Genomic DNA, 15591 nt, shown 5'->3' on the forward strand with positions numbered 1-15591 from the left:
GTGGTTATCCAAACTTTCCAACCATATAAAATCAGAATATAAGAACAGAGAATGATGTATTTTGTGTGAATTCAACAACCTTTTATTTTTTCTATTTCAATGACCAAATCTGTTGCAAGAATTATATATGTGTCCAAAAGACATGTTCTAAGACACGTCCATACATGTCCTAAAACACATCCTTTGAGGTATGCGGTTGTGTCTAAAAAACATGTCTTTTCACATTAACACGAACCACCGCCAATACCTAAAATCATAATAAACTCAAACAAGCATGCACTCCGCACTCTCCCCACTTATTTGATGAAATATTACAATCACATTGGTCAACTAGTTAATCCAATTATACTAAAATATCTAACAATCCTCCCCCATTTTAGCGTAATCCATGATTAACTAAACAAAATCACAACAAACAACAAATTTATGTATAAATGAAATATCATGACGATTGAATTTCATATTAGTATATTACACATTCGAGATATTCGAATATCAAGGTATCACAACTGATTGAACCTCTGTTATTCATAATGAATACATGAAGATAATATACACATAAATTTACATTCTCAAATGTTCTCACTTAACACTATCTTTTACTAGCCTTGTGTCCTAATCCTTCATAAGCAAAATAAAGTCAAGTCCTAACTTCTTGAAGCGGCTAAACTTCATGCTCACATAGGTAGCTCTTTTATTCTTGCACTTGCATATGCAATTTTTCAAAAGAACTATTAATAAGATAAACTTCAACCTCCTCAACTTGCAGGTCTGAACACATACCTTGGGATGATACTATTAATGTGTTCCAATCTCTAGATGTTAAGCTTTCCGCATTGAATTGAACATCTAATGTCATATTAGATGGAAATTGGGTATCTCAACATGAGAAATTTTAGATGGACTTTAATCCCACCCCTACAGCCGATTTGTACACAAGATCTCTTCTCAACCCTTTGGTCAAATGATCGGCTAAATTATGTTGAGTTCTTATAAACTCCACTAATATAACACCATGCATGATGAGCTCTCGAATCATGTTGTGTCTAACACCTAAGTGTCTAGACTTGCCTTTGTACACTTCTCTATAAGCATTAGCCAAGGCAGACTCACTATCACATCTGATAGATATGGGAGATATCGGTTTAGGCCACAATGGAATTTCATAAATCAGATTTCTTAGCCATTCAGCTTCTTTACTAGCAGCTGATAATGCTACAAACTCAGATTCCATTGTTGAGTTAGTAATGCAACTCTGTTTTTATTTATTTATTATTTATCAAGAGCTTCATCCTTAGTATTCAACAAATAAACATAGCAATATCTAGATGCATCGTCAATAAATGTACTGACATATTTTTTATTTCCCAACGAAGGTGTAGCATGAAAATTACGTAAATCGCTATGTATCAGTTCCAACACTTCAGATATTCTGTTTTCGTCCTTGAAAGGCTTTCTGGTTATCTTAGTTAACATACATGTTTTACATTTCTCATTGTTTATATCAATAACAGGTATGAGACTCATTTTAGACATATCCTTTATTCTTTTATAATGTATATGTCCCAGTCTAGCATGCCACAATTTAGATTTATTCGAATTATTGCTAGCACTATTAGAAGCCATACAAGTAGATTCATCATCAAATGAGACATTAACATTCAACATAAACATGCCATTACATAAATAACCAAAGCCAACAAAAGTATCATGCTTTGACAAGATATACTTGTCACTTTCATACACTTGTTTGTAACCACAATTATTCAATATAACACCAGACAAGAGATTGTTTCGAATTCTAGGAACATACAACACATTATTTAATAATACATATTTTCCAGAAGTAAAAACAAGCTTTACATTTCCTAGTCCTTTGATTGGTTCAGTTGCAACATTTTCCATCTTTAACATAGATCAATCTTCGATTGGTTGAAAATCTTCAAACCAACAAAGATCTTTACACACATTACTTGTTGCTCCAGAATCAATCCACCATGCAACATTATCATCCTGCACATAAAATGTCTCAGAGATTAGTGACACATAATTCTGCCCAGAATTATAATTTTGTACTAAAATCTGACCTTGTTGCTTTTCTGGATCGTTAGATCCACTTGGACCAGCGTTATGCTTTCCTTTACCAACCCGACAATCCTTCTTGAAATGACCAGGTTTGCCACACTTCCAACATGCCAATTTTGGTTTCTTGTTGGAAGAGGTTTTGTTATTTTCTTTAAACTTTCTCTTCTTACCATTGTCTTTGTTAGAATTCTTAAAAGATCCACCATCTTCAACCATATTTACAGAAGAGTTACCGACTTGATTCTTTCCCTTAGGATTATTCTCAATTTCTTGAGCCCTTAAAGCCTCTTCAATTCTGAAGTGACTTCCAAGTTCAACCAAAGTCATCTCTTCCTTATTATGTTTCAAGGTGTGTTTGAAATCTTTCCACGAGGGTGGCAGTTTGTCTATAACACTAGAAACCGAAATGGATTCATCCATTTTCATGTCGTGTTGAACAAACTATCCCAAAATCTTTAACAATTCATTATACTGCTCCATGACCGGTCTAGTATCAACCATTTTATAGTTAATAAAATTACTAACCGAAAACTTTTTGCTAGAAGCATCTTCAGCCATGTACTTGGATTCAAGGGAATCCCACAATTCTTTTACGGACTCAACATTTTGGTATATATCAAAAAGAGAATCAGACATACCGTTCAAGATGTGACCCCGACAAATGTAGTCATCATTCTCCCATTTGCAGCGTCTTCTAGTCTGTTCTACAGTTTCCTCCTCAATCATTTCTGCCATTGGAGTACTTAAAACGTACACAACTTTTAATGTGGTTAACAAGAAATGCATCTTCTTTTGCCATCTTCTAAAATCATGTCCCTCAAACTTGTCTAGTTTTGCAAACTTGCTAGTCATGTCTTTTACAGATTTGTTGTTCGCCATCTTCAGAAAACAAACTTGTTTCAATCTTATATTCTGATTTTATCCGGTTGAAAAGTTTGGATAACCACCAAATTGTTTCAATCTGAAATTGTTTGTCAAGACTTCAGAATAATCCAAGTTATCCTCCATTTTTCTACAACATGTTTTACGAGCAATTATAAATATCGATGTTGAATAGAAATTATCTTGATTCGGTGACGTGTGTATTAGGATTTTGAAGCTGGGGACTAAGTGCTATCAGTGCCTGTTAATTCAGATATGATATGGAGACGTTCCAAGTACTGAAGCACAAATCTATGACTCTCCATTTGCAAAGCACTCTTGTAAAGATTAGGTTTGTCAGGATAGCTCAACATTGACATAGCTAACTGTTGGTGATCACAGACAAGCAGATTTCACAATTTAGACAATGTATCAGCATACTATCATATTACTTAACTATCATTGGTTTTTGGATTCAGTTCATCTGCTCCTTCCCTTAGTTCCGAATCAGGAATCACGAATCCCATTTGAATGAAATGTTAGTACAATCGGTGTTTCTTGTTTTATTGATCGAGTAGAATAAGTGAAGGCGAATGAAGACTAATGCACAATAACATATATACACATTAACCTTCTGATGAAATGACTCTGTTTACTTGTTGCCGCTGGTATATCTCTTTTATTGAGAGCCTAGAGTATGTTTGATCCTTGTCGAGATTCAAGCCTCAACGACAAGCATTATTTGAGTATTTGAAGTGTGTACAAATCATATTAGCCAGATGAACTGTTAAGTAGCTCATATACGTAAATTTAATCTTAAGCCTGTACTTGTCCGACTATAGAAGAAACTACTAGGTTAGTTTGGCTCGATCTACAGGATCTGAATTAACTGCAACCTGTAGCGGGTTACTTGCCAGGGAATGCTATTTCAGTGTGTTTGGAATGGAAGAGCTATATCTCAACTCACCGGTATATTTTAAGTCCCGGTAACAGGATCCACAAAGCTTGAACTTACCACTTGCGTTTAAAGGACATTTTACTGAGTGGACCTACACCTGTTTAAGAACTAAAATTTCACTCCAAGAGGTTTATTTTCCATTAACATCCTTCATCTCGGTGAATTGTGTTTATGAATCCTATAATAGGCCTTATACAAACATCACTTAAATTTTTATCGAAGTTAAATTTTCAGGTTTGACGTAATAGCTCAGACCTACTACCTCGTGCAGACATCAGAACCTTTCAGTCAGATATGTAGTAAACATACACTGCTAGGTTTCCAACAGTTGCCACACTTTTGGTCTGCCTGTTGGAACAAGATGGAGTCTGGTTTAAGCCCTGGCCAACACCTGCTATATGGGTATCCAGTAATTGCACAACTAGCAACTTAAACTCTTATCTACTTGCATAAAATAACTCATTAAATATTCTTAGAAGCATAAACTTCTGAAACAATTACAAAATGAAACTTCAAAGTCTATGCATAACAATTTTAGACAAAAACTATACATCCCCTGTACACTTTTGTAGATAACAAATAAATACATATCTTGTACATTCAAGCATCTGCAATTGCATAGCAGATCATCGTTATCAGTAGTTTCAATAGAAGTGTCATTCTACTCTCTGACGATTAAATGCTAACTATGTCTACACTTCGGGGAGTAATATGTGACAGCATCGTATGCTGGATAATTGTCTCATATCCATACAGTTGTTCTCAAATTCATCAAGAATTATAGTTGTAACGATGAATAGATTACATGCGGACACTGAAATTATATCATATCTAAACTTGTGCATCAGTAATACAGGACAATGCACCCAGTGAAAAAGAACAAAGGTTCTCCAAAAGATTCACAAACACAGTGCGATACTAACAGAATTTTAGTGATTTAAGACAAGATAACTTGATATTGCAGTAAGCATGAGGGAAAAGAAAAAAACCCACCAAAGTCTCTGAATTTTCTGATATTATAACCGTACAAACTGTTTAAAATACTTATATATAAAAAACATGAGCACTAGACAGGGTCTAACACGGCGTATAACCATTCTTAGTTAAATATATATATGCCCTACAAATCCAAGATTAAAGGAATTACTAATTGCAGTATTATCAACTTGAACCAAGTGACCTCTATGATGCTTGTTTTATAGTATTATCAATTTTAATAACAGGATTGGTGATAACTGACATGAACTAGGTTCAGGAATTAAAAGGATGTACCCCTGATCAATGGACTTCAGTCATGACAACTTTGGCACCAAGAGCTTTCATCTTTCTTGATTATTTTTTCTCCTTTTGAAACGTCCTTTTTAAACACCGACGGTATGCTAACCACCAAATATATGGCTTCTGTAAGACCTAAATTCGTACACCATTTAACTTCTTTGATTAGCCTAATATTTGCCGGTGCATTATACGACTCCAACTTCAGGTTCAAATACACGGGCCTTTTCCATGACAACTTTGGCACCGAGAGCTTTCATCTTCTCGATTATCTTTTCTCCTTCTTTCAAAACGTTCTTTTTAAACACCGAAGGTACGTTTTTTACCAAATCAGAGGCTTCTTTAAAACCCAAATTCGTACACAACATAACTTCTTCAATGAGCATAAACTTTGGAGGTGCAACATACGACTCCAACTTCAGTTCAAATACACGAGTCTTTTCCATGACAACTTTGGCACCAAGAGCTTTCATTTTCTCAATTATTATTTCTCCTTCCACTTTCGAATATAGGCTTAACCTATAGACGCGTCAAATTAAATATAGGCTTAACCTAAAACACTTATGTATCTTATTTAGAAGTTTGATATGCCTTAATTTTAACATTTAGATTTTAATAATATAGAATGACTTATAATTAAGCATGTACATCCAATTTTCTTTTTGCAGGCATTTTAAAATGCATGTAAAATATAATTACATAATTTAACTTTAGAATTTTTTCCCAGAATAATAATTCATATACTTACTTTTTCAGAAAAGAAAATTTGGAAATCAATTTATAAAACTTAATTTTATATGTTACATTAAAATGCGTGTAAAAAGTAAACTGGACAAAATATTCGGGGAAATGCAAAACATTATAATTGCTTCTTTTCTTGCAAAACATTATAATTGCTTCTTTTCTTGATTTAATCTCTTGTGATTGCCTTTAATACTTTGTAATTATGTTAACCTCTGATTCATATGTATCAGTGTTTCGCCTATCTTAAAGTTCAGTCTGAACATATTGGCAAAAACTGTATGTAAAAAGAGCTAAATGTGAAATTGCCAAGTGATTTGGACTAGTTAATTTCTGGCAATGGTGTAGCAGACTATCACGATGCAACAGGATTTTTAGCTAGGCACAGTTCTAGGAGACCTCTTACTCAACTACTGCAGAAACACAGATGTTCAGTTTTCTTAATGATGCAGTGCAGATTGTGTGCAATTACATGACTTAAATCATCACGTTTATTGTGGATGATCACGTTTTCTTCATCAAGCTGAGTGTGTCGATATGATTCATTTATAGTGAAATAACTTTTGTTTATGTCAATATGCTGATTTTGAAGTTGGAGACTCTTCATGTACGTCTTCCCGTTCCCGGTGCCTATTCTGACATAAAATTTAGATATTACGACCCACCGGCCGAAGATCTTGCTCCTGCTAGTTTGTGTTACCTAGTTTCGGGTCGTGTCTGATTTTGTCACCCCTATTTTCTCTCTAGCAAATACATGATTAGCGATTACAACAACAATAATGTTTGTATCTAATTCTATATTCTTAATTTGCCCATACAGGGCATTAGATACGCCAAGGCAAAAGTGTTCAAGGCAATGACAAAGCCTGCTGGGGGTTTGATGTATAACCTCACCTTTGAAGACGCCTCTGAATCTAATATCTACGAGTCTCTCTGTTTGATAAGCACCCAATTGGAGATTTTGCTCTGATAGCTCAGCTTTGATATCGCCAACTGTTGGTGGTAACAGATAATATGGTCTTAATGTAACTACCATCAATTCTTGGATATAGTCCCTGTGCTCCTTATTTTAGTAGTTTATTTAACTAGAATTAGGAATCAGCAACTTTAGTTCATTGCATTCAGATGTTATTTTATATATATATGCAGATATCAAAAATCTAAAGAGTTCTTGGAGTTCTATTTCCGTCTGAATGGGATAGATCTTGATAATTTTTGTTTACGGTATACTGTGTTAAGGAGCATAAGCTTATTAAATTTTGAGATATTTCGGATGAAATTATTCTTTTCATAAGCTGCACTTTCTAATATTTTTAGCTGAATAAAGCTGTTTGTTGTTATCTGCTGTTTAGTGTTTACTTGTTGGTATCTCTTTTGCTGAGAACCTAGTGTATATGCTTTACTACTCACTAGTCACTATTATCCAGCGTTAAGCCTGCTTGACTACTATTGAGATTGAAGCTTGCTTCACTGCTACTGACATTCAAGTCTGAACATCAGACATCATTAAAGCTTTATATGCTACTGACATTCAAGTCTGAACATCAGACATCATTAAAGCTTTACGCGTAAGGGAAACTGTTGATATTCACATCTCTTGGTGGCTCTTAAATTCACTAAGAGTATCTTCTCTCTCCTCACTTTTAAGAGCTTTTTTCCCACTCTTAAACAATATTATATTATATGTTCATGAAAACAATCTATTTCTCTCTCCACTATCTTTTGTCCTCTATGATTTCAACTTTCATTTAATAATAAAAAATTAATTAAGAGTTCATATAAAGAGCATTTTTGGAGAATAACACACATTAACTCACTAGAAGCCAATATTATATATTATTTTTGGAGTAGAGATGATGAGTCTCTTGGAGATGCTCTAAGAACTCTGACAGAATTTTTGGGTAAAATAAAGTATGGCTCTGCAACGCTATCATGTAATATAGTTTTCCTGTATTTCTACAAATATGTGAAATTTGCATCAACACAAAAATTCTATGGTTATTAACTTTGGGTAGGGTTATGAGAACAAGTCAAGTGATCTGAGGTAGTCAACTACCCTGGATAGCCAGCTACGTCTGTCTCACAAGTATTCAGTTCGAATTTCTGTCTAAGTCCAGGCAGTTAGTAATACTTAACAGGTCCCTTGTCTAAAGCACATCAAAACATTGTCTTCTTGTATAATTAAAAAATTAAAAGTGTTTACATTTACTCAACTCAACTCGGCAAAGCTTACGACTTCAGGAAAAGGCAGTAGAAGTGAGTAAGCGCACGCTAATAATATTGTTGATCAAGAAGCAAAACATTTTACATTTACTTTATAAAAGGGGACACGTTAATTAGTATGTTTTTTCCTCTCTTTTTTGTTTGATAATGGTAGCAATTTGGGGGTGTTTAAGTTGTTGATGGAAATGGGAACGAAAGGAATGGGGGATGGATATGTTACATGAAAAAATCCCTAGGGTCAGTCATCAATAGACAGGAATGGGATATAAATTCCTAATAACAGGATCCACTAACCTTGAACCAAACGTCCCCAAAACGCTTTATTTATCATCTAGAACCTACCACTCGTGTTTAAAGGACATTCTACTTGGGACATCAGCAACCTGTTTAAGAACAAAACTTCGATGCAAAATGTCTATTTGCTCCTAAATACATTTGGCCTATATACAGAAACATCACTTAAATTTGGAACAAAGCTAGATTGTTAGGGTTGACGTAGTTGTTGAGACATACGACATTGTTCCCATGTTAGAACACGTCTCGGTTGGATATATGTAGTTAGCTTACACTGCTAGGCTTTTCAACAGTTGCGACACTTCTGTTCTGCCTGTTGGAACAAGATTACTGGGAGACAATATTTCTAGATACTTGAACATTTAATCCAGAATTTTTTAAGGAGTCTGTTTAGATCCTTATCTGCTTTATTATTTTTTTTATACAAGTAGTCCACTAAACTTATAGAGAAGAATAATTGTCCAAAAAAACAAATAAACATAATTGTCATTCCATTTTCCCAAGATTAAATGCCAAGTTGCTAACTATGTCTGTATTTCTGATATTAATGTGTGTATCAATATAGTACACTGGATAATTCTCTTGTATCCATCCAGTTAGCCTCATATTCATTAAAACATATAGCTGCAGCAATGAACAGATTACATGGTAAACACTGAAAAATATCATAATAAAACATGTAGATAGATTAATTCAGGGAAACTGTATTTATTGAAAAAGAACAAAGGCTATTGTCCAAAAGATTCACAAGCACGGTGATAAAATTGTGAACAGAAGTTTAGTGATCCAAGACAAGATAACTTCATTTTTTGATAAAGTGCGAGGAAAATGAGAGGGGGCAAGACACTACCAATACTCTACGAATGTTCAAATGGCGTAATCGTCTGAAAAGTTAGAATCTCAAAGTAAAACAAAAATAAAACATAAGCAATAGGCAGGGTCACAGGGTCTCAACATGACATAAGGTACTTCTTGATTAACTTTTGTGCCCTAAAAATCCAAGATCAAATGATTACTATTCGTGATATTATTAACCTAAACCAAGTTACCTCTAAGATGCTTCTTTTATATCATCGTCAACATAAAAAGCAGGACAGGTGATAATTAACTAAATCAACTAGATTCAAAAAGTAAAAACATGTACCCCTGATTAATTTCAAGTTTACTCCATGACAACTTTGGCACCAACAGCTTTCATCTTCTCGATTATTTTTTCTCCTTCTTCTTTCGTAACGCCCTTTTTAAACACTGCAGGAACCTTTTCCACCATCTCTTTGGATTCTTTAAGACCCAAATCCGTACACGCCCTAACTTCTTTAATTACCTTAATCTTTACGGCTGCATCAAATGACTCCAACTTCAGCTCAAATGCAGTCTTCTCCGGCATCGCCTCCTCAGCTGCTGATCCCCCCATTGCACCCATACCATCCAGTCCAGCACCTTGATCACTCATACCCACTTTCCTCATCATAATTGCACCTAACTCAGCAGTTTCTAACAACGTAAGCTCCGTTGTTTCATCAACAAGCCTCCACACACGTTCCGTGGGAGGACTACGATGATCCATAGGATCAAATGTAGCAGGGTTATAATCAGTTGGCAGCCTTCTTTGATCATACTCCTCTCCCACCTCCTCTCCCACCTCCTCTACTTCCTCTTTTCTCGCAACTAGAGCATATTTCCTCATTAACCCATTCGAGTTAAACGCAGCAATTCGACACACATTAGGCCTCAAAAACAACCCATTTGGTAAATACCCCCTTAATTTCAAAACCAAACTCATTCCCAAGAATCTTGAATTTTACCCTATTTTTCAATTCAAGTGATCAAGAACTCAACCCTATGAAACCTATACATACAAAAGATTCAATCTTTACACAATCAAACACATATATAACAACAAACAAACACGTAAAATAGTGAACACAACTATATTGTCAATATTTACACTATCACATAAACATGCATACATAAAAAATGTTATTTTTCAAGATTTAAGGAGGGTTTTGCAGAATTACAGTTAACGGGCAAACAAATAATAAAAAGATACATACAGAGAGATAAAAATAGATACAACGAGAAAACTTACTTTAGAGGCGAGTGAAGCAAGTTCAAGAGTGAGAAGCAAAGTTGAATATGGTGTTTTGTATGTTTCATTCAGCATTGTTTGGCCATGGGCTTTATTTCATTACCCATTATATTTATTATATTTCCTGTAAAATTAATTTTAATTATAACATATAAAATTAAATTTTTGGATGCATTTGTCGGTTTTGACTTTAAAATAATAACATGCATATTTACCAAATAAAATTTCATTTATACAAAAAATTGTATTGAGAAGAAATAAAAATAACCCTAATTGCGGAATTAATGTCGCATTAATTAAATCTGATTTTGTCCAAGGAAAAAGCCCAATTAATGAGGCCCAAAACTCTAAATATTTATTAATTCGTAATTAATTAGGGGTTAATAAAACAACCCGATAAATGTGTTCAAATAAGTAACTACTTCTACAAGAAGTAGCCTCCAAGAAGTAGCCTCCAAACAACTTAAATTAAGAAGAAAACTAATTTCTATTTTCTAGGACTCCAAAGTCCAATCAAAGGTGGAGACTTGCCCACCAAGTCACTTAATTCTACCATAATTCCTATACTCTCAATGTCTATATAAAGGGTTTACCCCTTCAACTTCAGGAGGACATTTTTTCTGGACAAGAGCTCCATATGTCACTACAACGAAACCACGTTTTGGAGCACAGCTTTAAGCATCGCGAAACCGTGAAGGCATCCTACAAGCCACAAGACCATTACCTGAAACGACGTTTTAGACTTAGTACTTGAAGGACATGAAATTTACTACATCCTTGGTCAGCTCTCGCTGTCATAGCCCCGAGGGCGAGTATCACCAAGAACTATGTTTTAGCTTGATCCTTGGCATACATCAAGGTACATAGGCATCTTGTGAGTGCAGATTCAAGCCACGAAATATAAACGCAGTCGTTAAAGCTTGAAACTTATCAAACCCTAACATTAAACACGCGTAATTAATACATCCACATTTTTATCCATAATATTTGGCGCCGTCTGTGGGAAAAAGACGACAACCACGAAAGCACGAAGAAACATTGAGAAACCACCTGCTGGGATGCACAACATCGCATCCACCATTGAGATAGCACCACGGTCAATCCTCAATATTTTAGGGACTAATTTCTCGGGAACGGAGATCCCCATTACCCTATTGCTGATTCAAAGTACAGTCTCCAATCTTGAGCGGTGTATGATTAAGGGAAGAGTACCAAACTGTATATGGTCCTCTCATCAATGAACACTCGAATTTTAGATGTTAATAATTGTGTTTCGCTCAAGGGTGAATGATCACCCACCTTATGTGATGTAAAATTTTGAGGAGGAACGCAACTCGAATACATCAGGAGTACGAACCTCGATATTTATAAGGAATAAACCTTATTGAAGGGAGAAGTTACGATTTCTATGATCCCCATATTGAGGATAGTGATTGTTCATATTAAGAGGATATTACCCCAAGAAGCTTGTAGCTGAGCAAGGAACCTATTGTCAAAGGGCAGTTTTAGCCCCGAAGACGTGAAGGGGTGAATGCTCAAAATCAAAAAGAAGAGGATTCGTGCTCATGAAGCACACATCCAGAAATACAAAAAGATCTGGAAACATAAAACGATCAAGATCTACCTGAAAAAGATATGTCCTAAGTCCAATCATGTATGAGGATTTAAGAATAAATTTTATGTAATCTGTTTTGATTTCATTGATATTAATAAAAGACTTGTTTTGTTTTTATTACGGGCTCTATCTATTTTAAGTGTTTAAATAAGATATACCACAGTTTAGAGTAAAGCTTTTATGGATTGTGATGAGATCATAATAATGAAACCTAAAAGATGATAACTCTAAACTTAAATAGTTCCTGGTCGTAGGATTACTAACTGGTAATTAATAATCCGCAAAGATCGGTACATACTATGCTTGCTTCATTATGAAGGATGTCTGTTCTCATAGACATTTGTGTGGTGACACTATAGCTAGTATGTAGGGGCTTATTATAGAATAAGTTCACTGAACATGACTCACACAACTGAACAACTGATGGAGTTCACTCACGTGTCAGCAGTTGTTCACAAAGTGATAGCTGTACAAGTATCCTTAGATTTGAGGTCATCATAGTCATCTTGTGTACACTGAACTATGCTTTGGTTTAGTTCTTAGTCTCCAGGGACAATTATAAGGGCTCAACTGAAAGAGATATGTCCTAAGTCCAATCATGTATGAGGATTTAGGAATAACTTTTATGTAATCTATTTTGATTTCATTAATATTAATAAAAGACTTGTTTTGTTTTTTACTGCGGGCTCTATCTATTTAAATATTTAAATAAGATATACCACAATTTAGAGTAAAGCTTTTTATGGATTGTGATGAGATCATAATAATGAGACCTAAAAGATGATAACTCTAAACTTAAATAGTTCCTGGTCTTAGGATTACTAACTGGTAATTAATAATCCGCAAAGATCGGTACATACTATACTTGCTTCATTATGAAGGATGTCTGTTCTCATAGACATTTGTGTGGTGACACTATAGATAGTATGTAGGTGCTTATTATAGAATAAGTTCAGTGAACATGACTCACACAGCTGAACAACTGATGGAGTTCACTCACGTGTAAGCAGTTGTTCATCTAGTGATAGTTGTACACGTATCCTTAGACTTGAGGTCATCATAGTCATCTTGTGTACACTGAACTATGCTTTGGTTTAGTTCTTAGTCTCCAGGGACAATTATAAGGACTCTACTGGGTATAGAAATTTGTACACGAAGATAGTGTATGAACAATAAAGGATCTGCCACTTCCAGTGTAGGAAGAGAATGTTCAATATTGATCCACTTATGTTAGTTCAGGAATCTCTGGCCAGAGTGAATGAAATTAGAAAGAAGTTTCTAATTTACATTAAATAGAACTAAGTATAGTGAATGAAAAAGCAGGTGATTAAATAAGACAGGCTTGACACAAGTTCCATGTCTTGTATTTAATCGTGACTTTACAGGGTAGAAGGAATTAATTGTACGGTAACTACTCACTGAATAGGTTCTTGGTATTCTAAGCAGTGAATTCATATTATCCGGATAGTCATGATATGCTGAGAAGTATCCCTCACGATGTAGAATAAATATGATTAATTAATTAATCATATTTAATGAATTAGAGAATTTATATAAATAATGATAAAATAGTTTTATTATTATTTATTTCTACTATCGGTTTAATATTGAACCTACAGGGTCACACCATAAAAGAGAATGATTTAATGGTGGAGGAATTAATTAATAATGGCTGATAATTATTTATTTATGAAATAAATAATTAATTGGCAAATTTAATAATTGATTAAATGAGATTTAATTTATTATAAATTAATTAAGAAAAAGTTCTTAATATTATTAATTAAGAATTTAATTTTTGGAAATTAAATCAAGTAAGAGAATTATTTCTAAAGAGTTTAGAAAAAAGGATTAATAATTAAAAGGTGTTTTAATTATTAGTGAGAATAATAAAAGGTTAATAATAATAATATTTTATGGGAAAATTTTCAGCTGAAATTTTTTGCCTATAAATATACTATTATAGACCCTATTTTTGCCTCAACCAAAAAGATTTACAAAACCCTAATTCTCTCCATCTCCTCCTCCTTCATTACATCGTTTTCTTGGTGGATACCGGTGGAGTGCTTCACACTTGAGGAGCAACTGCTAAGGATCTCCGTTCATCGGTTTTGGATCGGCATTAAAGACCTCCATCTTTCCATTAACGTAAAGCTTCTTAAGGTAAACATACTGAACTACGAATTAAATATTATTTTTCGCATGGATCCTGCGGAGGGTTTCGGTTTTTTGAAGATTTAAATTTACGTTTTCGCTGCGTTTATGTGCTAAAAACCCTTCAACGGCATCAGAGCTACTTGCGAAAAGTTTTTAATTCGTTTATGTGTTTAACTGTTTTTGATATATAAGCATGTACGTGATTCACCATGATTTGATGTTGATATAATATGCTTATATATGTATGGTTTTGAATATATGATATTCATGTGAGTTGTATAATCATAAGATGATTATGTAATCTGTATATATACTGATATATACATGATTTATGTTTGTTCTAATTATGAGAATCATATTAGATACGGATTCTGAGTTGACTGCTGCAGATTTGCTGAAATCTGGGTCTGGTGTCCGATTTACGTAAACGAATACCCTATTCCATAGGTAAACGAGAGTCTGAACAAAACTGATAGCTTATGCTATCAACAACTCATCTGTAAGGTGTTTGACGTCGTTTACTGCCCGTAAACATTGATTCTTGTTTTTCTGATTTGATTCTGATTTTTGTCATATTTTCTTTTTATGATTAGATCATGGATAATATGATATATTAAGATCATATTATGTGTTTTAACATGCTTTTATGTGTTGTATGAGCATGGTGGATGGTTATGGCCTTTCGACCTTAGTGTAATGGTTTTGGTTTTGGTTTTAAATACGACTTGCATGTCGTCAATCTTTGTAATCATAAATCTCGAATGTAACTCGAGTTATTCTTGTAAGTTCATTAGATTAGTTTTACTTTCAATCATGTAATGTAATTGAAGACTCAAGAAGGCTATCCAATGGAGGTGATACAAAGAAGAAGACTTATGTAATAAGTAGTTGTATTTATTTCCATCACCATATTAGATTGACCTTGATCTTTATCATGAGTTTGATAAAGATCACATAGGATGGGGCCATAACCAAACACATTTACTTTATTGCACTTTACATTTACTTGTTTATTTAATTTTATATATGAGATATATGCCTATGTTTACCATGCGATGATAGATTTAGGTGAACTTAAATCAATATAAGGCGTGCTCTAGAAAATCTAGAATATGAATCGTTTCTTGTCTTAACAATAAATATTATGAATAAGATCACGAGATTCTTGTGTTTATGAAACACGTAATTGAATATGAATTTTCAATATTGAGAGAAAGGATGATTCTGTCAACAACAGATTTCTATCTGTAAGAAAGGGTTATTAAGTGACGTATCTTGACAATGCTCCACCCG

At 34.1% G+C, this 15591-nt stretch overlaps 1 protein-coding gene across 1 annotated transcript; it reads right to left on the bottom strand.

Annotated features, from left to right (window-relative positions):
• Window positions 1–9262: 9262 nt before the first annotated feature.
• LOC141686997 (uncharacterized) lies at window positions 9263–10599 on the bottom strand. The gene is made up of 2 exons (XM_074492127.1): window positions 10527–10599; window positions 9263–10286 (listed from the first exon to the last, which is right to left on the bottom strand). Exon 2 carries the CDS (start codon window positions 10218–10220, stop codon window positions 9600–9602), a length of 621 nt encoding a protein of 206 aa, XP_074348228.1. The 5' UTR covers window positions 10221–10286; window positions 10527–10599; the 3' UTR covers window positions 9263–9599.
• Between the last annotated feature and the right edge of the window lie 4992 nt (window positions 10600–15591).

This window comes from Apium graveolens, chromosome 9, assembly GCF_009905375.1.
Source record: "Apium graveolens cultivar Ventura chromosome 9, ASM990537v1, whole genome shotgun sequence".
Classification (NCBI taxonomy): Eukaryota; Viridiplantae; Streptophyta; class Magnoliopsida; order Apiales; family Apiaceae; genus Apium; species Apium graveolens.

What these genes read in the sequence shown, in the direction of transcription:
- LOC141686997 (XM_074492127.1), bottom strand. Translation starts at nt 10,220, where the DNA reads ATGAGTTTGGTTTTGAAATTAAGGGGGTATTTACCAAATGGGTTGTTT.